The sequence below is a fragment of the Tasmannia lanceolata genome, unplaced genomic scaffold (genome assembly GCF_043159265.1).
Source record: "Tasmannia lanceolata isolate RefF3 unplaced genomic scaffold, GAP_Taslan_0.1 ptg000006l, whole genome shotgun sequence".
NCBI classification, from domain to species: domain Eukaryota; kingdom Viridiplantae; phylum Streptophyta; class Magnoliopsida; order Canellales; family Winteraceae; genus Tasmannia; species Tasmannia lanceolata.
This window is the reverse complement of record NW_027518683.1, coordinates 25,172,563-25,196,458: the sequence shown is the minus strand read 5'-3', so window position 1 is coordinate 25,196,458 and position 23,896 is coordinate 25,172,563. Positions and strand designations below refer to the sequence as shown.

The 23,896-nt window shown below is 41.8% G+C and overlaps 1 protein-coding gene across 1 annotated transcript; it reads right to left on the bottom strand.

Annotated features, from left to right (window-relative positions):
* Nucleotides 1-17,962: 17,962 nt before the first annotated feature.
* LOC143878864 (uncharacterized) lies at nucleotides 17,963-20,275 on the bottom strand. The gene has a single exon (XM_077381078.1). The coding sequence runs from the start codon at nucleotides 20,273-20,275 to the stop codon at nucleotides 17,963-17,965; it is 2,313 nt and encodes a 770-aa protein (XP_077237193.1).
* Between the last annotated feature and the right edge of the window lie 3,621 nt (nucleotides 20,276-23,896).

The window sequence follows — 23,896 nt, the reverse complement described above, 5'->3', positions numbered from 1 at the left end:
AAGAGCTCCAAAGGGAGGAATTGGTGTGGAGATGATGAAGAGCCTTGAGTCTGAATGCTGAACATAGATCTGCCATGGACTTGGTGGCCAAGCCGCCCTCAGCTTTAGGCTTAGAAATGCGGTGCCAGGAGACCCAGTGAGTTTTAGGCCCACGGTCACCACTGCCCACCAGAAGTCTGACATAATTCTGTCGATTTTATGCTGGACAGCTTTAGGAGGAGTGATGGCAGACATGAGGAAGATAGGAGAACTGGATAGAACATGGTTGATGAGAACAAGTCTGCCAGCTTGAGAAAGTAACTTACCCTTTCATCCTTCAATTTTGGATCTGATTTTTCTAATTAGATCGTCGAAGAAGCAAGTTTTCATCTGGCCGGCATAAAGTGGGACACCAAGGTAGGTGATGGGAGGGGTTTTGTTGGAAAAACCAGTAGAATTGGCTATGATCCTCTTCCTGCTTAGAGAGGTTTTGGCTGAAACTGCAAAGCAGCTCTTTGATTTATTGATTTTTTGCCCCGAAATCAGCTCATATGATGAAAGAAAGGACATGATACTCTTTAGGCTTGATTTGCTCCGGTTCGAGAAGATAATCGTGTCGTCAGCGAAGAGACAACGGGTGATGGGGATACAGCCTCTCATTCTAAGGAAGTAGGATTCTCCACCTTCTCTGAATAGGGTGGCCAGGCCTCTGCTTAGAACTTCTTCCGCTAGAATGAAGAGGCAGGGGGAGAGGGGATCTCCTTGACGGAGGTCACGAGAGGATTGAAAGAACCCGTGAGGCTCTCCGTTTAAAACTATTGAAAACCAGCTTCTATGAGTGCATTGCATGATCAAATTCCTCCATTCCAAGGACAAGCCAAATCTTTCGAGCACATCCAGCAAGAATTGTCAGTTTAATCCGTCGAACGCTTTTGCCATGTCTATTTTGAGGATCACATTGCCTCCTCTGACCTTCTTGTTGAGACCGACAATCATCTCTTGGGCGATGGCAATATTATCTGAGATGGACCTGCCTTTAACGAAAGCGCCTTGCTCTTGGGAGATAATTTTAGGCAAGACCTTTGCAAGCCTAGAGACCATGACCTTCGAAAAGATTTTGTAGCAGAAATTGCATAGGCTGATGGGTCTGAAGTCAGAGAATGTGAGAGGGTTTTCATTTTTGGGAATCAAAGCTAGGAATGTGGAGTAGTAGTGCCTGGAAAGGTTACCACCTTCGAAGAAGGCAGTTGCAGCTAGAAGGAGGTCAGATTTGATCGAGTCCCAACAAGAAGAGAAGAAGATACCTCCGAACCCATCTGGCCCAGGGGCGCTTTCCAGAGGGCTGCTGAATATGGCTTCTTTGATTTCCTCCTCCGATGGGGCTGCTAGAAGCATCTGGTTGTTTGCAGGAGAAATCAACTTAGGGATGAGATTTAGAAGGCTGTGGTGAGTCCTTTTCCCCTCCTCAACTAATGCTTTTTCAAAGTAGGTGGAAGCCAAGTCTTTGATCATGCCCTTGTCTGTGATCTGGTTCCCGGTGTGTCTTATTTTGGTGACCCCTCCCAGGTTCCTTTGATGGTGCATTGCAGCATGGAAGTATTTATTGTTTCTGTCTCCTTTTAACTACTTCTCCTCGATTTTCTGTCTAAGGAAAATTTCCTAATGGAGAATGGTTTCATTCAACCTGCCTATGGCTTCTGATAGACTTTCCGATGTGGTGGCATTTGGGTTAATTTGGTGGTCCAACTAGGGTTTGAGAACCATGTCTTCATTGGATCTGACATTTTGGAAAACATTGCCATATATCTCTCTATTCCAGGTTTTCAGAACATTTTTTGTGTTTTTCAGTTTGGCAGAAAGGATCTCAAGAGGATTACCAGCGGCTTCAATAGACCAGGCAGACTTCACAATGGATTGAAATTGGGGGTGTTTTGACCACATAGCTTGGAATTTGAATGGTTTTATTTGGGGGGTTAAGGTGGGATGGATGTTTAAAAGGAGGGGACAATGATCTGAGCAGGTGCGGGAGAGATGGGTGATAGAGGTGGAGGGGATTGAGCTTAGCCACTGATAGTTTGTGAGAACCATGTCTAATCTGGTCCAAGATCTCTGGCCATTCCTACTGATGCCATACCTGGTGAATTTGCTACCAATGAACCAGCATCAATGAGGCCTGCACCATCTATGGCTGATTGGAACTCTCGGCATGAAGTGAGATCTGGAGGCCTTCCTCCTAATTTCTCATCAGGTGATAACAGGGCATTGAAGTCCCCCCTGACAGCCCAAGCTTTAGAAAAGGATTGGCTGCAGTCCCAGAGGTAACTCCATGGATCTCTCCTTTCTATGATGGAACAACTGGCATAAATAAGGGTCATAAAGGCTTCTAAACCAGATTGCAAGTGAGCAATCTCTACTGATAGCGCTTGGTTATTAAAAGAAACCCGACTCATTGAGAGGGAGCCATCCCATAGAATCCAAATTTTGGAAGATTCGTAGAGGTTTGTCATTTAGTTTGTGAAGTGTAGCAGCTCTGCAACTTTATGAACCTCTTGTTCGTTTAAGAATGGCTCTAAAAGAACAATGAAGTTGAGCTTGTGAAGCTTGGATAAAGCTTTCAGCCTTCTCCTGGAAGGCCTAGTTTTGGCCCCCCTAATATTCCAGATAAGACTGTTAATCATGGGACAATTTTTCGGGTCCTCCCAGATCGCTTCCATTTTTTCTTTGGTTGGGAGCTGGGTTTAATCGGGAGCTGGGGTGAGAGTTTTTGGAGAATGGGATCAGTTGGGTGCTGGAAAGAGAGCTCTTGGGTTGGGGGTTGATCAGGCAGAAGATGATCGGTGGGATTGTGCATTGGGTAGGCGGATGGCAGGGGGGTGAGGAGGATGGCGAAAGAGTAAGAAGGCGAGGTGAGGGGGATATTGGGGAAGGTGCTGAGGGGCCATGGAGTGGAGAGGGAGCTGAAGGAGGAGGGTTAGAAAGGTCTCTGCCAGTCAGATTGGCTAATCGAGAGTTGTCTAATATAACCAGCTCTGAGAGTTCTGAGGTTCTGGCCTCAAAAAAATCCTCACTTATTGAGAGGTTAGAGGGAGTAGTGATAGAGGAAGGGTGAAAGTCTACAGGTGATGAACCACAATGAGCTGACATTTTGATGGCTAGAGGGGCGAGCTCCGATGAGGGCAGGGCCATCAGGGGTTGTGGGGTGGGGAAACCGCTTGGTAGATTTTCTGAGAGAGGTAAATGGTGGGGGGCTCAGTTGAATGAGGAGAGGATGGTAGTGGGCGAGTAATGGGTTCTAGCAGGGGCAGGCAGGTCAAGTCCACAACGAGGGATAGACCATGGGGGGAGAACAGAGGGATAGAGAGGGGGGAGGGAGGTGGTGAGGCTGACGGCGTCAATTGGGTTGTTGACAGTTGGAGATGTGGCAGATTTTGGGTAATGACTAGGTCAAGGGCTATCTGAGAATTTGGTTGCATACTAGGTGATTCAGCAGGGGAGAAAAGGTTTGGAGTTCCTACTGATACAAGTTCGAGGGCGCCTACTTCGGTCGGAGATCCTCCCGATAGTGGGTGAACATCTTCAAGGTTGATTGGGTCAGGTGGGGCAGCATCCATTCCTGGAGTTTGTTTCTGAAAAGCCGATTTGGTGGCTCTATCCAAGTCTGGATGAAGGGATTTTTCCGGGGGCACAGCAGCTGCCAACCCCTCAGCTGGGGGGATAGTCTTAGCATATGGGTCTTGGATTTTAGGGGGTTGGAGCTTACAGTTAAGTTGTAAGTGGCCAAATTTGAGACAACAACTACAGTAGTGTGGGATTCTTTTATAGATTACCTTCTGCCATCTGCCTTTTTGCCAGGGAATCCTAGCCAAAGCCGTTCCGGAAGGGGCACGTTAATTCGAATTTCTACGCAGAGTCTGGCCGCTTCCGTTCTAGAGCCAGTAGGTGTATATCCATCGATTTTTAACACTCTACCAACAAGACCTCCAACGGAGACTAGAAAATCGTCATTGTAGCAGAATAGGGGGAGGCCGGGCAGCGAAATCCAGATAGGGGCGATGGGGGGTTTTTCTCCTGGAGAGAAGTCAGGGGTCCATCTTAGGAATCTAAGTAGAAGACCCTGAATCTTGATGCTGCCAGAGAGCCATACATCCATGAAATCCGTGTCGGATCCTAAGCGGATTAGGAGATGTCACTGACCAAGAGAGGTTATTATAGGATCCCCTGAGAGGGAGTGTTTCTTCTTCAGAGATTCTCTGAGCAGAGCGAATGGGGGTTTCCCATAGGAGCATTTTGCGATCAAGGCCAAACGGAAGGGTGCCGATCCTTTTAGAATGTCGTCCCCAGTGAAGTTGATAGCTGGTTCTCCGATGGGAGTTTTTTCAGGAGCTTTCACACCCAAACAGAGTTTAGGGAGAAATAATATCTTTGTAACAGAAGCTGCAAACAATTTGGTGGGGGGGTTCTCTCTCTGGAAAACTATTGGGGGAGGGGGAATGGATAGAATGGTGGGGTGAGGGAGGGTGGGGTCATCTGATGGGGCAGATGGGGGAAGAACCCCCACAATGGGGGGTTCAGTTGCAAGCACAGGGAGGGTCTCTATGTCAAATCAAGGGCGAGGGTAAGGAGAGAAATCATTCACACAGTGAGGAAAGGATGATGGAGGCAGAGGGAGGGGTGGCGAATCATAGAACGAGCTATGGAGTACTTATGCCTTTGTTGCTTTGCATATTCACATGTTTAGCTGTAGTTCTTTACTACTTACTCGTTTATTATCTCTAGATCACGTGCTTAGCAGTAGCTCTCTTACTGCTTTTCCCTCTTATCTTATCTCATCATTATTTGTTCATATCTGCTATTACCTGCTTAGTTGTAGCTGTGCATGTGTATGTTTACCGCTTACTTAGATGTGATGAGTTAGGATTAGATGTGATGTATGGAGGCTGGTAGCAGGATTATCTATTATTGGATAGCACTAGTCTTCTTCTCCTCTCTAGGAGATGGGGGATTCTAGTGTTCGTTCTAATGACAGATGATACTGGTACCCACTCTCTTTAGGAATACATATTAGATGCGACATATGGAGATAGGTAGCAAGATTATCTGATATTAGATTGACTCTAGTCTTCTCTGCCTCTTTGAGAGACGGCAGATTCTAGTGTCCTTTCCAATGTGAGGTGGCACTGATATCGACCCTCCTTAGGACTTGGATGCTTTATTTTCCTTTTGCCCATCCCCGGGTCTTGCATGCTTTGGTGGACGTCTTCTCGGGGATTGTGGACCCCGATCCGAGAGAGGCGGCGGTGAGGGACGTGCCCCCATGCGAGTCAGTCTCAGGATCATCCACGTGAATGAAGAGCTCTGCCAAGGAACTCTCGAAAGAAATGTGCCTCTCACAGTATGAGTGGCGATATAAGGTGAGATACCTCTCGATTCAGGGACTAGCCCAGATTCGAGGCGTACCTTAAACAAAGAAGAGTCGCCATCCAAGGAAAAAGGCAAATGGGCCCTGGATCCCATACTATGCTCTGTTGCAACGGATAACCAGAGATATAAAATAGGGTTCGTGCCTGGTTACGAATTCGGAAGGTCTAAAGAGCACCTCATCCGCCCAAGTGCAAACACCTGGTCTCTTATGCCATTTATTTATTAATTTTGAAGAGTTTTGGGCGAAAGTCATATGAAATGAGAATGAATATCTCCGAGAAGACGTCTATCTAATCATGCATGTCTCGGAGAGGAAATCAAAGACACATAAGATAAAATAAAAGAAACATGTGTCACCTAAGCATAGCTAGGTTATAAGTGACATGCCTAATGGGTGTCTAAGTTCTGATGAACAAACACATGCATGACACACCAAAAAAAAAAGGTATAAGGTCTGCGCAATAAAGTAAGAAAACACTGCAAAACATAGAAAATGACTCGATACCAAACAACCCTAAGACTCTAATCTATACCTAGGCCCGAGTCTTTAGATGATCTGATGTTCATCCAAAGAAGCCTACGTATCCCCGCCTCCACGAGAATCAAGGCAACGTAGTTCTTCGCACCTATTCTAAGCTATGATGCCTAAGACATAGAGACCTCTATCCTAGACTCGATCTAAAAGACCAGACTAGTTCTTAAAGCTTCTTGTGAGATTATTTAAATTCCAATGGATTGTAGATTTTAGGACACCTTATATGCCCTAACTAAATGCAGGTTAGCCCTAAGCTAATGCAGGTGGTTCCTATAATCTATGTGTAGCTAGGCTGTATATCCTAAAGAAAACAGTAGAATCTATCGCATCTTAGACCTAGTCATCAATTGGCGATGTGGATCGCCAACTGACCGGACGGAGGCGTAAAACTCCTAGCTAGGACTCACTCCTAACTCTAACACAAACAAATAAAACACACAACAAACAAACAACGAAACGAGGGAACAACTCCCGACTCAAAAACTCTCTAACTAGGATAATCTCCTAACTCTAGAGGAAGATCCTTTCGAAAAAATAATATTTTGAAAGATTTTTGTAATTTTGAAAGATTTAAAATGCTTATTTTTAAAGGTTTGGCTGGACTTGGGATGTGGATCCCAAGCTGCACTACATACCCTGTTGAAAGGGATCAAGCCAACGTAGTTCGGAACAGATTTCCTAACTACTCCTAATGACTCAAGATTTTTGAGATTTTTGGTTTTTCAGATGTTTTTGTTGTTTTTAAGTGTTTTTGACTCAAGGGAGACAAATCCTATCATCATAAGGGGAGGACAGACACCTGATATCCCGCAAAGGTTGGACAGCATCCTATGCTTTGCGGGGGAAAAGAACAGAAACACAGCTCTGCAAGGGTTGGACAGCATCCTATACCTTGCAAGAGTGGATAGAAAAACATGATACGATGAGAGGTTGGATAAAATCCTAACCCCTATGATGATAGAATTTGATTCCTGAACAAGAGGACTGACTCTCTAGACTAAGGACGGATTCCTATGCTAGTGGACTGATCAAACTAAGATAAAGCTCAACAAGTAATAAGGAAAGACCTTGTGCATATTTGGCAAAGGTAAAACATCCAACCGGGCCGGACAGCTACCTAGCCCTAGGGTGCAACAAATGTGCAACCCAATACCCATAGGGTAAGGGGTATGATGCCAAGCCGAGCAAGGTGTTCTCCCAAAACCAAAAGACGCACAAAAATGAGGTTTAGAAAGAAAAAAAGAGATTGGGTGAGACTCCTAAACAAAAGATGAGCTCCAAGAGAGGTGCTGATGAGACATGGCATGTCTCCTAAGGATAGACTCACTAATGAGACAAAGCTTGTCTCTAAAGGATATAACTTTTTCTGTCTGAGACATAACCTGTCTCCCTGAGAGGGTTCTAGAGAACTCTTTCATTGCCCTTGCAATGAATGGATTTCTAATTTCTAGGGGATACACACCATAAAGACTTGGACAAGTCTTTAAATAAATGAGAGGAGTGCTACTTGGACTAAGCGAGTCCCCTAAGGATGGGCTTAGGCTAGCGCCTTCATCGCCCTTGCAACGAGAGGGATTCTAATATCTAAAGAATCTTAACAGAAATCTATAAGACTGTGTTAGTCTATCAAAAAGAGAAGAAAAGGCTATCAGATAATCGCAAATTTTATTCTAAAAATAAATCAATTGCCAAGCAAAGAAAAATATACAATCTAATAGCAATCATAAAATGATAAATAACATTAATTAGTCCAGACCAGCCGCTGGATAGCCTAATAAAGTAAAAACAACATCAAACACTTCAAAACCATCCACAAACCCCAATACGGGGACTCCAATGAAATCAGATGATGCCAAAGTAATCATCTGATATCAAATACACATGATAATATTTCTAAGCCCGCCTTGAGATCAGACAGTACTCATGTCGATAATATCGAATAGAGTAGTCATCTAATCTCCTTCTTCCTATTAACAATTTATTTAAATAAATAGGAATGAGTATAAGAAGCTTTGAGATAATCACACCTGAATAATCCATTTATCTTCAGAATCTAACTCAAAACTATAAGATGAAAGAGAAATATTAAATTTCCAACAGATTATATAAACACATTAAATGATATTTACATCAAAGGGGATTCAAATGCATCACAAATTATTTAACCAAAGCAAAATTAATACTTAGCATCCAACTATTTGTATAGAAAAAATAAAATGAATAATCAAAGCAATATAACTATGTTCCCAATATGTGCTCAAAATTTGCCAAAGGATAACTATGATTATCAATAATACCCCTAGTGCAATCAAATCATAGTTAAACAAATCACAACATCTTACAGATAATATATTTCTGTATTAATGCCTTGTGATATGACTAGAGTAAACCAAAATTGCATGAAACACCAAAATCCTTAACAAGGCTATGGTTCCCTTTAACCCAACAGACATGAAAACATAATTTCAACTGTCCAACACATCCCCACATATTCAATTCTCAATTCACACAACGATATCTGTTTAACTTATGGAACAAATTAAACCATTATAACCAATAGAGTATTACTAAATCAATTTTGGTAACCTAATGAGATGTATTTTTCCCAAGTCATGAAACAGAACTTTCGACTTTTTTTTTTTAGAAATAGTGGGTCAAAGCAAAAGGACCAAAGATGAATCACACAAAATTTCCAATGGAAATGTTTCAACTCAACAGGAAAACAAAATACAGTCACAAGTAAATAAGGCATTCTATGAAAATGAATAAGCAGAGTACATACTTGGGATCCATCAAATGACATATGTACATATTCTTGGAAGAACTAGGTTCACAACTCATTATAAATTAGGGACAAGGTGTGAATATAATAAAATGAGTTTCTATCTGTAATATAAACTGGGCGATATAATGATAGCAAAGGTATTGATATTTTGGATCTTCTAAACAGAGATAAATTCGATCTGAAAACAGAAATTCTTATCATAGAAATCTAATAAAATTGATTCAGTCTTTCAAATATCCAAGCATGGAGTCTCAAACCAAGGAAGAATTATTGACAGTATCTTAGATCAAAATTTCATGTTCGCATCACCTTATCATTATCCATTTGATTTCAGTATGATCAATCACTCAGCGAACCAATTTTTCTACAAACTAGGCACCAACTCAGACTTTATTCACATGAAGCCAAATTAACCAAAAGATAGAAATTAACTGTGAACAATTGCAGATATTTACCTAAAGATTCCAAAGAAATGACAGTAGAGGCGAAATTATAAGCTCGATTCTATCATTATTTATTAGAATGTTCACCTCAAGTATCAAAATCAACACAGAATTAGGATTGGGGACAGAACTTCACTTCCTGTTTAATTCAACCACGAGACATAGCTAAAATAAAAAAAAAATTTGCATTTCATTCAAGTATCAACATCATATGCTTAGAATTTATATGAAGAGCTCACACAGAGAAATAACCACAAGGATACAAACACATTCCCAACAACAGATAATGAATCATAAAAATAAATCGTAATAACAGAAGGTAAATAAGTATACGGAAAAATACCTTCTCCGGATCACAAGCTCACAATCTCTCCTTATTCTCAGCCCAAATCGATCTCTTTGAGCTTTCACTCTTTTCTTCTCAAGCTCTAATTCTCTATTCTTTCGAATTTCTCCGCTCGTTTAAGAAATTCTTTACAAAATTAACAGCCATAAGCTCCTTCTTTGTAGATCTAATGTTTTCCTATTCAAATCACTCCTTCTTCTACAGATTTCCTTTTCTCAGTTGAAAAGAAGATCGCTCCAAAAAAAAAAAAAAACTATAGCAATAAGGTGTTAAAAGCTTTGTCGGAGATAACAGATCGACCGGAAAATTAACCAGATCACGCAGATTTGGCCGGAGAAGAAGATTACTTTCCAGAGATCTGAGAATTGGAGATGAGGATAGCACGGAATCTAGTTGGAGAAGATGGAGAAATGACCGGAGCAGTGGAGGAATGACCGGAAGGATTGTCGGAGGGATCGGAGAAGAAGAAATCCGCCGGAGGAGGATCGGAGCCGGTGGAGGTGAAGGAGGAGGATCGGAGAAGATGATCGGAAGAAAAGGGTTTGAGATTTGGGGATTTCTGAGGTTTCTAAGGCTGGATCTAGGGTTTGGGAACTGATTGAAGGAATTTCGGGAGAAAACAAAAATATAGTGGTGAAGATGACCGGCCGGAGTTTGTGATCTTGTCGGAAAAAATCAAAATCGATCGGAGAGGATGAGAAGATGAAACTGGAGTTTTAGATAACAGTAGAAAAAAAAATGGTAAAGGAAGAAAGAAAACTCGACCTGAGGTTGTTCTCGTACAAACAAAAGTATGAGTTGACCGGAGGCTCGCCAGAATTTGATCGGAGATGATCGGAGAAGACGAAGAAATAGCAAGATCTAATCTCTCTCTCTAGGTTTTTTCAGACTTTCTCTCTCTTAGATCTCGGATCTCTTTGTTCTGCCGGAGCTTTTAGTCGGAATCACGGCCGGAGATTGACGGAGAAGGCTGAGGAAGACGATCGGAGACAAGGGTATGGGTTTCTGCGAGATCCAATTTCTCTCTCTTTCTCCCTCTCTTCTCTTTTTGGTCTCCCAAAAAAAATGAGAGCTTAAAGTGCTATTTATAGAAATTCGGGAATTTGATAATAGCACTAAATTTGATAAGCGCACAAATGCGCGACCTAGGCTGGATAATGTACCCCCTACACTTTTGATAACTGCACAAACTCCACTTGTCTTTTTCAAATTTTTTCGGCGAAACTTTCTGAAATTTTGCGAGGGTTTTTCTGAGGTCCCAAGGCTTCCAAATATGTATACATGGGTATTTGAGGTCTTGATTTGACTTGGATTTTCCTTGAAATACATGGATTTTGGGGGAAATCAAAGAAACAGTGTGGGCCACCCTCTCTTTGCACTGCACACACCATTTCAGCCCGTTTGCCAAGCAAACGAACTCCGATCTCGATGAAATTTTGCAGAGATTAAAATAAAGCCTTAATCAAGCTTAGAGTGAAGTTTAGGACCCTAATGCTGAGATTCGGATGGATTTGGCACGAACCGGGAAGGTTTAGGGCTTAGTCAAAATGGGGTGTCTACAGATGCCCCTCTTTGGCAGAGCGTGCTTGTCGCACGAATGTCAAAGTTGAACAGACGTCACATTTTGACTAGCCCCAAAATTGATTTAGAGAACAGGATGGAGAAAATGATTTGGTGAAGGTTGGATTATTAGAGGGTTGGTTTATTAGGAGTGTTGGCTTTCTGCTCAGAGGCGGATGGTTTTATGCTCAGAGGTAAAATGGTTTATGCACGGAGGTTGAAAGGTTTTAGCTTAGATGCTAGGGAATTTTAACTCGGAGGCCTGAGTCTTTGCACAGAGGCTAGTTTCTCTGTTCAAAATCATGGTTTTATGCTCAGAGGCGAGGATTTATGCTTGGAAGCAAGGATTTATGCTCGGAGGCCAAAATTTATACTTGGAAACAAAGTTTTATGCTCAGAGGCAAGGATTTATGCATAGAAGCAAGGATTTATGCTCGGAAACAAGGAATTTATGCTCGGAGGCAATGATTTATGCTCGGAGGCAGGGTTTTATGCTCGGAGGCAAGGATTTATGCTCGGAGGCAGGGTTTTATGCTCGGAGGCAAGGATTTATGCTCAGAGGCAAGGATTTATGCTCGGATGCAAGGTTTTATGCTCAGAGGCAAGGTTTTATGCTCAGAGGCAAGGATTTATGCATAGAAGCAAGGATTTCATACTCGGAGGCAAGGTTTTATGCTCGGAGGCAAGGAATTTATGCTCGGAGGCAGGGAATTATGCTCGGAGGCAATGGGTTTATGCTCGGAGGCAGAGTTTTTAATTTGAATGCTTGGTTTATTTATATTTTATGGATAGAAACTCCACTGGGGATTATGAGATAGATTTTCAATAAGATGATAAGAAAGACTCTCAGAGGAATTTGACCAAAAACTCTACTGAAGCTCTTCTTATCTTCATTTAATGAAATTAATTATCTCAATTATCAAAGTTCACTTGATATCTTTTATAACCTGAACAGGTTATAAAAGATGCCCCTAGTACGAATTTACTTCCATGACAAATTCATAGGAGAACAAACATAGGGAACATTGTAGAAAAGGTTTTCATTTCCTGAATTTTTGAAGTTACAAATCTTTTCAAATACAACAGACTGAATCTGATAATTTTCTTCTCTTTCTGTCCGCTGCCAATACTTCGAATGGTCTGAGTACTATCCTTCTGAACTCTGCTCTGCTCTGTATCACTTTCGAGAATCTACAACCTCATCATTTTTCTATCACTCCAACCTTGGAGAGACATTGACCACACAGGACTCCCCACACAAGACCTTGGAGTTTAACCTTGACTTTGACAAGGACTGAACTGTGGCTAACAACAAAGGAGGACTTCGACCATGACTTGGATTCTAAGAGAAACTGAATCTGCTTTTCAGCCTGATAAGTATTTTAAAATGGTATAGTCTACCACTTCTTAGAATCTTTCAAAAACCGTATTTAAAGGTGTTTCATTCCTCTTTTCAGGTTTTCCGTCATGGTTATTATCCCTTTGAATTGCTTAGTCTTAACTCCTTAGCTTATAGAGTGTCAGAAGAATCTCTACTGGCGCTTACTCAGACTTCAGAGAAATGCCTTAGAAGAAATAAAAGTCTTGCTGGCATTCAGAGGTTTTATCTTTTTGAAGTCACTACCATGACCAAATCACCTTTTCAGGTTTTTGATTTGGCGGACCGCCTGCCTTATATTTTGCCTGGACTGTCTGCCCTTGCAGATTTTCCATCCAGCAGGCTCTGCTCCTTGATTTTTGCCTAAGCCGCCCTTTCGGGTTTTCAACTTAGCAGGTGAATGACCCTAATTTTTGCCTAGACCGCCCTTTCGGGTTTTCAGTCTAGCGGGTCTAAGACTCCATCATTTTTTCTTTCTTTCTGTTTCTCTACAAACCTGGACCTAAAATACACCAGAAGGACTTTTAGGTAGGCTTGGGTTCAAACAGGTTAAACTTTTGGTTTGTTTATGTATTTAACCGAATCTGGCCCTCCAGACTGCCTACGTATCCCCAAAGAAAATGGGAATCAGGTCCGCGTAGTTCGCCCATTTTTGGGGTTTCAAGGATTTTTTGTTTTGTTCTTTCTTTCATATTTTCAAGGATTTGAAAGATTTGAAGGATTTGAAGAATTTGACCGAACCCGAATTAATCAGGTGGCCTACGTATCCTGTAAAAAGGAATCAGGTCAGAACGTAGTTCAAGCTTACTATCTTTTATGACGCAAGTCATAAAAGATGCCCCTGGTTTGTGTTTGTCAATAAAAAGGGATTTTTTTTTTTTAGGCCCAAAGGGTTTGCAAACGGTATTTTGACTTTTGGGTTGTTAGCTTTTGGCTCTGATCGATCAAGGATGGCCTCCTGGTGTATTTAAGCATAGTACTTCTTTAGTTGGTCCAGGTTTGTAGGTTCTGTTAATTTTTCACCATTTTCATTGAGGAGTCTTACGGCTTTTCCAGGCAGGACTTTATCAACAATGTAAGGACCAGACCAGTTTGGCCTGAATTTTCCTCTGGGATCGAACACCGGTGCTCGATAAGATTTCAAGACGAGATCTCCTGGTTTCAGGTCTCGAACCTTGACTTTCTTATTGAATGCCCTTTCAATTCTTCTCTGATATCCTTGGATGTGGTATAAGGCTCTGAGCCTCTTTTCATCAATCATCTGCAATTCATCATGTCTGACTTTGGCCCACTCAGACTCTGGCAGATTCGCTTCCATCATAACTCTTAAAGACGGGATTCTCACTTCAACAGGGAGGACTGCTTCCATTCCGTAAACTAGAGAGTACGGAGTTACACCTGTAGAGGATCTGATCGACGTCCTGTAAGCCCACAAAGCATACGGGAGTTTATTTGACCAATCCTTATAAGTCTCGGTCATTTTGCTAATAATAACCTTGATGTTCTTATTAGCTGCCTCTACAGCACCATTTGTCTGCGGTCTGTAAGGAGATGACTTATGATGCTTGATTTTAAATTCTTCGCACAGGTGCACTACCTCTTTCTTGAAGTGACTTCCATTGTCAGAAATCAACTCATGAGGTACTCCATATCTGCAAATGATATTCGCACGGATGAACTTCGCAACTGTATTGGAAGTTATGGAAGCATATGAAGCAGCTTCTATCCACTTCGTGAAATAATCAATGGCCACCAAGATGTACTCGTGCCCACTTGACGACTTAGGATAGACTTTGCCAATGATATCAATCCCCCATACTGAAAATGGCCATGGCGAGGTCATAGAATGCAGCTCTGACGGAGGCACATGAATAAGATTCGCATAGACTTGGCATTTATGACATTTCTTCACAAATGCGAAACAATCTGTTTCCATTGAGGGCCAATAGAAACCGAGTCTAAGGATCTTCCTTGATAGCATTTTACCATTCATGTGAGGACCACAAACACCTTCATGTGTTTGTTCTATGAGCTCTGCAGCCTGATCTTCATCAACACACAGAAGCTGAATCCCATCAAAGGATCTTCTGTACAATTCTTCACCACAAATGATGAAGTTAGCGGCGAATCTCTGAAGAGTTTTTCTCTCTTTGCTGGAAGCTTCAGGAGGATGGCCATTGCCTGAAATGAGATTTCGGATATCAGTATACCACGGTTTTCCATCTGGACATCGCGCTGATATCTCAATGGCATTTACATGCGCTGGAGCCCATTGCGACCTCACAGCTAAAGGCTGGACCTCCATTGTCTCAGAAATATCCAACATCGAGGCTAAGGTAGCCAAGGCGTCTGCAAAATGATTCTTGGTTCTCGACAGATGGGTAAATGTGATGCTCTTGAATTTCTTGGCCAGAGATTCGAGATAGAAATTATACGGGATCAATTTTGATTCTCTTGTCTTCCAATTACCATTGGTTTGACAAATTATCAGAATTGAATCTCCAAATACATCAATCTCTTGGACTTTCAAAATTAAAGCTGCCTCAAGTCCTGCGATACAAGCTTCGTACTCTGCCATGTTATTTGTACATTCAAATTGTAACTTGATGGATATTGGGATGTATTCTTTCTTGGGAGATACAAGCACTGCTCCTATTCCTTGCCCTCGATTGTTAACGGCTCCATCAAAGTACATTGTCCATCTGGTACTTGGAATTTCTTCTTCAAGTTCCATGATCTCTTCATCAGGAAATTCAGCCTTCAGAAAAGCATTCTCCTCAACAGGAGCATCAGCTAGCTGCTCAGCAATAACCCGTCCTTTGACAGATTTCTGAGTGACGTATGTGATGTCAAACTCAGATAACAATAGCAACCACCTTGCAGTTCTTCCTGTAAGGGCGGGCTTCTCGAATAAGTACTTCAACGGGTCCATCCGTGAAAGCAGAAATACCTTATTCGATAATAGATAATGTCTAAGTCTTTGAGTCGCCCAGACTAATGCTAGACAAGTCTTTTCCAAGATAGTGTACTTTATCTCGTACTCTAGCATTTTCTTACTGATGTAGTAGATAGGCTTCTCCTTCTTAGATCCTACATCTTGCTGAGCAAGCATACAACCCATTGCTGTATCTGTGATGGACAAATACATCAACAATGGTTGACCAGGAATGACTGGGGATAAGACAGGAGGCAAAGACAAACACTGCTTGACCTTTTCAAATGCTTCCTGACATTCTTCATTCCATTTCTTGGAGGAATTCTTTTTCAATAATTTGAAGATGGGTTCACATGTCATAGTTAAATGAGATATGAATCTCCTCAAGTATTGCACCTTGCCAAGGAATCCACGAATTTGCTTTTCTGTCTTTGGTGGTTGCATTTCTTGGATAGCCTTGATTTTTTGAGGGTCCACTTCGATTCCTCTTTCACTGACCATGAATCCAAGCAATTTCCCTGACGTGACCCCAAATACACATTTATTTGGGTTCAAGCGAAGTTGAAACTTTCGGATTCGCTCAAAGAACTTTCTCAAAGCGACTGTATGCTCTGGTCGAGTCTTGCCTTTGACAATCATGTCATCTACATAGACCTCGACTTCCTTGTGAATCATGTCATGAAGAAGAGTAGTCGCAGCCCTCTGATAGGTGGCACCAGCATTTTTGAGACCAAACGGCATTACTCGGTAACAGTATGTACCCCATTGAGTAATAAATGCCGTCTTCATCATATCCTCAGGCGCCATCTTGATCTGATTGTAGCCTGAAAACCCATCCATGAAAGATAACAGAGCATGTCCAGCAGTGTTGTCTACCAGGATATCGATGTTCGGAAGAGGAAAGTCATCTTTTGGGCTCGCCTTATTCAGATCTCTGAAATCAACGCACATCCTGACTTTTCCATCTTTCTTGGGTACAGGAACTATATTTGCAAGCCATTCGGGATATTCCACTACTTCAATGAATTTTACCTCGAGTAGTTTCTTCACCTCATCATGAACCTTTAACTCCCATTCTGTCTTGAGTTTTCGGAGTTTTTGCTTCTTCGGTTTGATGCCAGGGATTAGAGGTAATCTGTGTTGGACAATGTCTTCGCTCAATCCCGGCATGTCATCGTAAGACCAAGCAAAGACCTCTTTAAACTCTTTTAGCAAGGTGATTAATTCTTTGCGCTCCTCAGGAGATAAAGTTTTGCCAATCCGAATCTCCCGAATTAAAGTTTCATCACCTATATTTACAGTTTCAATTTCTTCTTCGAGTGGTTTTGCTCGGCGAATCTCCTCTTGTTGAATCATGTATTTGATTTCAAAAGGAGTTTCGTCGGCTTCCTCGTTTGAGGGGGAGTCTTGATTATTATTATTATTATTTATTTGATCAGGCTTTGAAGCAGAATCAGAAACAGAATTAGAAATAAAGACAGGATCGTACACAAATGAGTCTTTTATTTCTTTTGCAGAATTGATGATTACATCGAATGATTCACCCACATCGGGCGTTACAGACTCAGAATTCAAATGAAATGACATGTCGACATCAGTATCAACATAGACAGGACTATGTACAAATGAAGAATCAGCGAAAACATCCTCTGACTGAGACTTGACAGGGACTGACTCTTCACCATCTTCGAGAACCACTCCAACCCCTATGGTACCTGCATTAAAAGAAAAGTTAGAAATGACAGACTTTGGGTTGAACTCAGAAACTGACACGTTTTTTGAAATGACTGACTCTTTTGAAAGGACTGGACTATACTGGAGGACTACTTGGGGTGTAACCTGTGCGGTCCAATTGTCTAAGGGTCCAGTAGCTGGAGTAATGCAGCTTTTGGGGCTCACGAAAGGCACATCTCCTCCAATCATAGCGATGATTGGGGCCTCGACCTGATATAGGGAGTCTAGGAGATGCGGCTCAATATTTTCCACCCAATCTGTAGCTGATTTTTCTGCTATCGCTGGCAAGGTAAACTGCTCACTGTAAAAGTCTTCTGGTAACTCATCTGTGAAGAAGATCTCTAACCCTGGAAGCCTTTTCCCAGTCTTATCGCACCAGGTCTCAGGAAAACCATAGAACGGACAGTCTGCCCCTTCTCTTCTGAATCGGCCGTTCATAATCATGCTGTACGGTCCTGTCGGAAATTCTATACCCCGACGACGGCATTCAGCCTTTTTCAACATATACTTTCTCATTTCTTGAACCTCTTTTCGGGTTGGCTGATATCCTAACCCGAACAAACCATCTACTGCTTTCAACTCTGGCCACTCGGTTGGGCCCTGTAGATTTCTTCCCAGGCCAGCTCCTGGGACATAACCATATTTTCTCATTATCTTTACTACTTGAGTGTTCGTGCTTGAGAGAAACATTATTTCTTCACTCATTGCTTCCCCAAAGGAAATAGTAGAGACTTCTAAAGAAAAGCCGGTTAAACTAACATCTCTTGATTTTTCAGTGATCAATTCAGATGTTATTTGACCAATTTCCGGTTCAGGGTCGCCTCGCACTGTGATCACCCGATTGTTTCAGACGAATTTCAATTTTTGGTGAAGTGTGGAAGGAACGACTCCAACTTTATGAAGCCACGGCCGGCCAAGCAGGAGAAAGAAAGATGTTTTGATGTCAAGAACCTGAAACTCTATCTCGAAAGTTTCACCTCCTATTTCGACTTCTGTGGCGAGTGTCCCAATGACATCTCTTCTAGTTCCGTCGTACGCCAATATCCCCTGTTCCGACGGGATAAAATCAGCTGGCCCGAATCCTAGGGTAGTGGCGGTGCTTAAAGGACATACATTTAAAGCTGACCCATTATCCACTAATACCTCGGGGACTCTCTTCTTGTTACACAGTATGGTGATACGGAGAGGTCTTGTGTGATCTCTTCCTTCTTGAGGCAGATCCTCATCAGTAAATGACAATGTTCTAGAAACCCTGGCCATTGCCACGAGATTGACCAACTCATCGGGGGTAATTTCAACTGATACTTGAGAGGCATTTAATTCTCGAAGCACAACCTGTCTGTGTTTCGGTGATGCCATTAGTAAACCCCAGATGGACACGTTAGCTTGTGTCTTCTTCAGTTGTTTCAACAAATTTTCTTCCTCTTCATCCACAGTCTGCTTCTGTTTCAGATTCTCTGCAGCTCTTACAACTTCGGCAGGATTTTCTGCTCTGAGTTCTGCAGGTTTGAAGACACGACCACCTCGTGTGACATGGCGGAGCTCGTCACACTGATCTTCCAGAAGCAACAAGTCTTCTTCTTCCAATCTTAAAACATAAGGGATCTTTTCTTTCATCTCTTCCTCCTCCTCACTCTTGAGGACATAAGAACAAGAACACTCAGAGGATCCTGTTAATCCTTCATCTAGAGGGGATAGTATATAAGGTTTCTTGTTTTCGATCGCTTCATCTTCATCATCCCATCTCAGAACATACGGTCTATCAGAAATAACCGCACAAATACGGGAGTGATCTAAGAGGATTTCTTCAGTGAAAATGGCATACACGTTCGGGGGAGGCATTGCATGTGTAGGTAATGGGTTTCGAGTGACGTTCGGTGCTTCAACGGCAAGATCCTTTGCTTCTATCATGTCTTGGATCTTGTGTCTTAAAGCCATGCATTTGTCAGTCAAATGCCCTGAATTCTGATGGTAATCACAGTACTGGTCCTTCCTCCAATACTTGGGCAAAGGGTTAGGAAGCTCTCTAGGTTCCAACAAAGTGATTTTTTTATCTCTCAGTAACTTCTTCAAAGCCACTGATAAAGAGTAAGGGAGAGGGTCGAACTGACGAAAGACCTTCTTTTCCATCGGCCTCCTAACCTCGGTCACCGTTCTTGATGGTGGTCGGTCATAACCTGGTGGTCTGGCATAACTGGGAGGCCCGGTATAGTTAACACTGTGCACCTCTTTCGGTGCCACAATAGGTCTTTTTCCTTCTCTCACATCAGACGAAGGTCTTGATCTCAGCCCCTTGGACAAAGCATCTTCGATTTGAGTTCTGGTTTTGATTAGAAAATCAAAATCAATGAAGTACTGGATTGCCATGTGGTGATAGTATTGAGATGATAAGTTTTTCACAACAATCTTAATCTGCTCTGAGTCAGGCAAACGGTGAGTCATCTGCGCTGCCTTTCGCCTCCATCGGCGAATGAAAGAAGTGAAGGTTTCATTGTGCCCTTGTTTCAGCGCCTTCAGATCTCTTTTTGTCACATCTATTCCCTCCTCCATGGAGAATTGCTCAACAAATCTATTGGCAATATCCTCTAGAGTTCTGATCTCTTCGGTTTTCAAGCTCAAAAACCATTTCTTTGCTGTTCCAGTAAGAGATCTAGGGAAAAGAAGAGCAATCTGCTCTGGAGTAAGCCCGTGCTGCTGTAAGAGAGGAATAAGGGCTTTCAGATGACTCTTGGGACATCCTGTCCCATCATACTTATCATGATCCGGCATCTTGAAATTAGGAGGTAGCACAACTCCCGGTATTATCATATACTCGGCCATGTTTAATTTTTTTGGACCCTGCATTTTCATGCTCTCCATCTCCTGGGCCATCTTATCCAACCTATCGACTATCCCCTTGCCTTTATCCAGATGGGGGAGACAGTTCTCTTCTTCATACTGCTCGTCATCAGAATTGTCAAAGACTGGCAACACAGGAGGCTGAGCCATCATAGGAGGTGGGCGAGGCATGATTGGGGTTTGCTGAGGTGCAGGATTTTTGGAAGTAGATTCTCTGTCATTCTTTAATCGGGCTATTTCTTCATTAATGTTACTCAATTGCAACATTATAGCTTTCATCATCTCATTGGTGTCCATACTATTTTGCCCATTCTCTGCCATCATTTCAGGGGTTGGTTGGACTGGTGAAAGTATTTCTTGAAAATTCAAGGAAGGCGATAAAGGAGAAGTAAAAGAAAAAGGTGACAAGGATTGCCGGCTCAGCCTGGAATCAGATGTCTGACGGGACCAGGTTGGTTTTGAAACGAGGATTTTCTTAGGAGCAATGGCTGCTCAATCAAGAATCCTGAAATGGAAGTATAATCACTAGATTAAAATTTTGATAATCGAGATAAACTATTTTGATCAAACAATGACAAAAGAAACAAAACACACTTTCATTAAAAGATCTAAATTGTGATTACAACGGATGAAAAATATTAATCTCTGATCACAGCTGGATAAACAGACTTGACAATAAATGGGAAATACAGAAATCGGAATAATAAAACATGATATGGATCTTTAAGGTTCCTCAATCCGAGCTCTTCGGCTTGCGGGCTCTTCCGATGTTTCTCCACGTCGGAATTTACGAGATAGACCTAACCTCCTTTCTATATTTTTGTTTCCCCAAGCAGCCACAATGGATCGGACGAGATCAGGAGTAAGATCTTCACAAAGAGGAGGGACTATGATTCCGGGAGGACATGGAATTCCCGTAATCTGATGGAGAATTCGAATGGGTGCATAAAAAGAAGATTTCTCGATGCCCATGAGGTAAACAAATGAATGTGGGTAAGTGCTAGTAAAAACATGAAAACATGAATGACTTACCCAGCGAAACTGGCTCTCCTCTACATGTTGTAACCAATTGTGCCATTCATCAATGGACTGAGGTTGGTTGGCTATTGGTTTTCATGTATGGAAATTCTTCAGGGTATACGGATTTTGTTTTTGTCGCTGAAGAATTTGAAATTTTTCACCAAGCCAGACATACAACAACTTCACACACCCACAGAAATTGTCTTTGATATTTTGGGAAGCAATAAGATCTAGTCCCAAAAAGGTCTCTGCTAACATGGTAGGAATGGGATTCCTCCCTTTGTTAATTTGGTCTACCACAGTTAACAAGGTTAACAGAGCAACACGAGGGTTTTTCCGAATGACATATCGCGCAAAGACACTAAAAATCAAAGCATTGCGTCGACAACTCTGAAAACGAGAGTTAGTAGGATCGACGTTTTCAGAAAAAAGGGTGATGAGGTTTTGAACTTGCACACACGTATCCGTTAAGCATGAAAGTGCATCAACAGTTTGATTTTTGAATAGCTTGCAAAAAATGGAATGAGAGGAATCTATGTTCGAAGATTGTATCCAAAGTCCATCTGTTGGGAGCTCTAATAAAGCACACCAATCTTCTAATATAGGACAAAGCTCGAAGGATCCAAATCGAAAAACATGAAGATTAGGATCCCAGAATCTAGCGGCTGCTTGGAGAAACTTCCAATTTATATCGGAAACACTCAAATGATCGAAGGCACAGATGAACCAATCAGCCATACTCCTATCCGAAGATTCTAGCGGAAGAGCCCTAATTGTCTCGCTTATCCAGCCTTTCAACAAATTATTCGCCATGATTTAACCTAAACACAAAGAATAGGATGGGATAATTAGGGAATGGAGAATAAATTGGAATAAACAAAGAATAAAGATGGACTTAACCAATAATCACAAGAAGGATATAGTTGGCGACATCCAATGTTCCATTGATGATCAAAGATGATCAGAAACTCAGGGAAGAGACCACGGTCATAAAATGACAAAAGTAGATCATAGACCGGATCTAAATCTGAAAGGTGGACGACAAAAATGTACGATCAAGAAGATCAATAATGATAGACTATGGTCATAGAGACAGCAGACAAGCTATCGACCATATCTAAGACAGGACGAACAATAATTTGAGTAATACAACAAAAGAATGGATAAATGAGGTTTGCATTTGAAGGATGAAAACAGGTAATATTTATCATCACTGGGTCAAGGAATAAACCATAGCTATGAGTGTGACAGGTAGAAGCCACTAGCTAGGTTTAGATCTGAAAAATGAATATACACGATTGATTGATTCAAGCTCAGGAATCTCTACTAGAAAGTAGGTCCTGATCTTATAATCAAAAGATATATGGACAAAAAAATCTCAATGAATAGAACAAAAGATAGGCCACGACCATGAGAGGGCAAGTGAAAGCCACTGGTCGGGTCTAGATCCGAAGAACGGACTGATATGACTAATTTGATTAGATAAGGAAGCCTCACTAATGAGTAGGCTCTAATCTGATAATCAAAATATAGATACATACATATATATCCTAACCAGGGGCACCAGCCCTAAATATGATCCCATAGAGTCAAGAAGCTTGACTCAAGACAGACATGTGAGTGTATTAGGACTGCGTCTGTAGCCACATAAGGTGAACTGCAATAATCTATGGATAGGACATGGCTCCTAAATCTAAGCTCCAACATGTGTAAGTAACACATGTTCGTCCTTATATGAATGCAATATATATATAAGCACATGCAGATCCTAATTGGGTTTTACTAAATCAACATATATATCCATGTACATAATATATGTAAAATGAAAGTAGAGCTCCGGACTCAATATCAGGTACTATGCATATGATCCATACTTTAAGTATATAACACAAGTACACCGAGTGTTATATACAGTATGCTTCATTGCTCACCGGCTGTTGTAAACACAAGTACACCGAGTGTTTACGACTGCAGCACTGGCGCATAGCTTGGTAATAGATACAACAGCACCATCTGGATAGTGATATCCCATGAGGCACGCATTATATCTGTCCCGTGGAGCCAATAATAAGAAAATCAATAAAAGAAAATAAAGAACAAAAATGACGTATGCTGTGCAATGTGTGAATCCCTTGTTTTAAACACCTATCTGGTGCCCCTGGATTTTAAGCGATTACATTCCCATTTATAATGATTTCAGCTCAAAATTCTTCAAAATTAATAACAAATGGCATTTTAACAGAGTTAGGCAATGTTCCAAGAACTCCCCAGCAGAGTCGCCAGCCTGTGGACCCCGATCTGAGAGAGGCGGCGGTGAGGGACGTGCCCCCACGCGAGTCAGTCTCAGGATCATCCACGTGAATGAAGAGCTCTGCCAAGGAACTCTCGAAAGAAATGTGCCTCTCACAGTATGAGTGGCGATATAAGGTGAGATACCTCTCGATTCAGGGACTAGCCCAGATTCGAGGCGTACCTTAAACAAAGAAGAGTCGCCATCCAAGGAAAAAGGCAAATGGGCCCTGGATCCCATACTATGCTCTGTTGCAACGGATAACCAGAGATATAAAATAGGGTTCGTGCCTGGTTACGAATTCGGAAGGTCTAAAGAGCACCTCATCCGCCCAAGTGCAAACACCTGGTCTCTTATGCCATTTATTTATTAATTTTGAAGAGTTTTGGGCGAAAGTCATATGAAATGAGAATGAATATCTCCGAGAAGACGTCTATCTAATCATGCATGTTTCGGAGAGGAAATCAAAGACACATAAGATAAAATAAAAGAAACATGTGTCACCTAAGCATAGCTAGGTTATAAGTGACATGCCTAATGGGTGTCTAAGTTCTGATGAACAAACACATGCATGACACACCAAAAAAAAAAGGTATAAGGTCTGCGCAATAAAGTAAGAAAACACTGCAAAA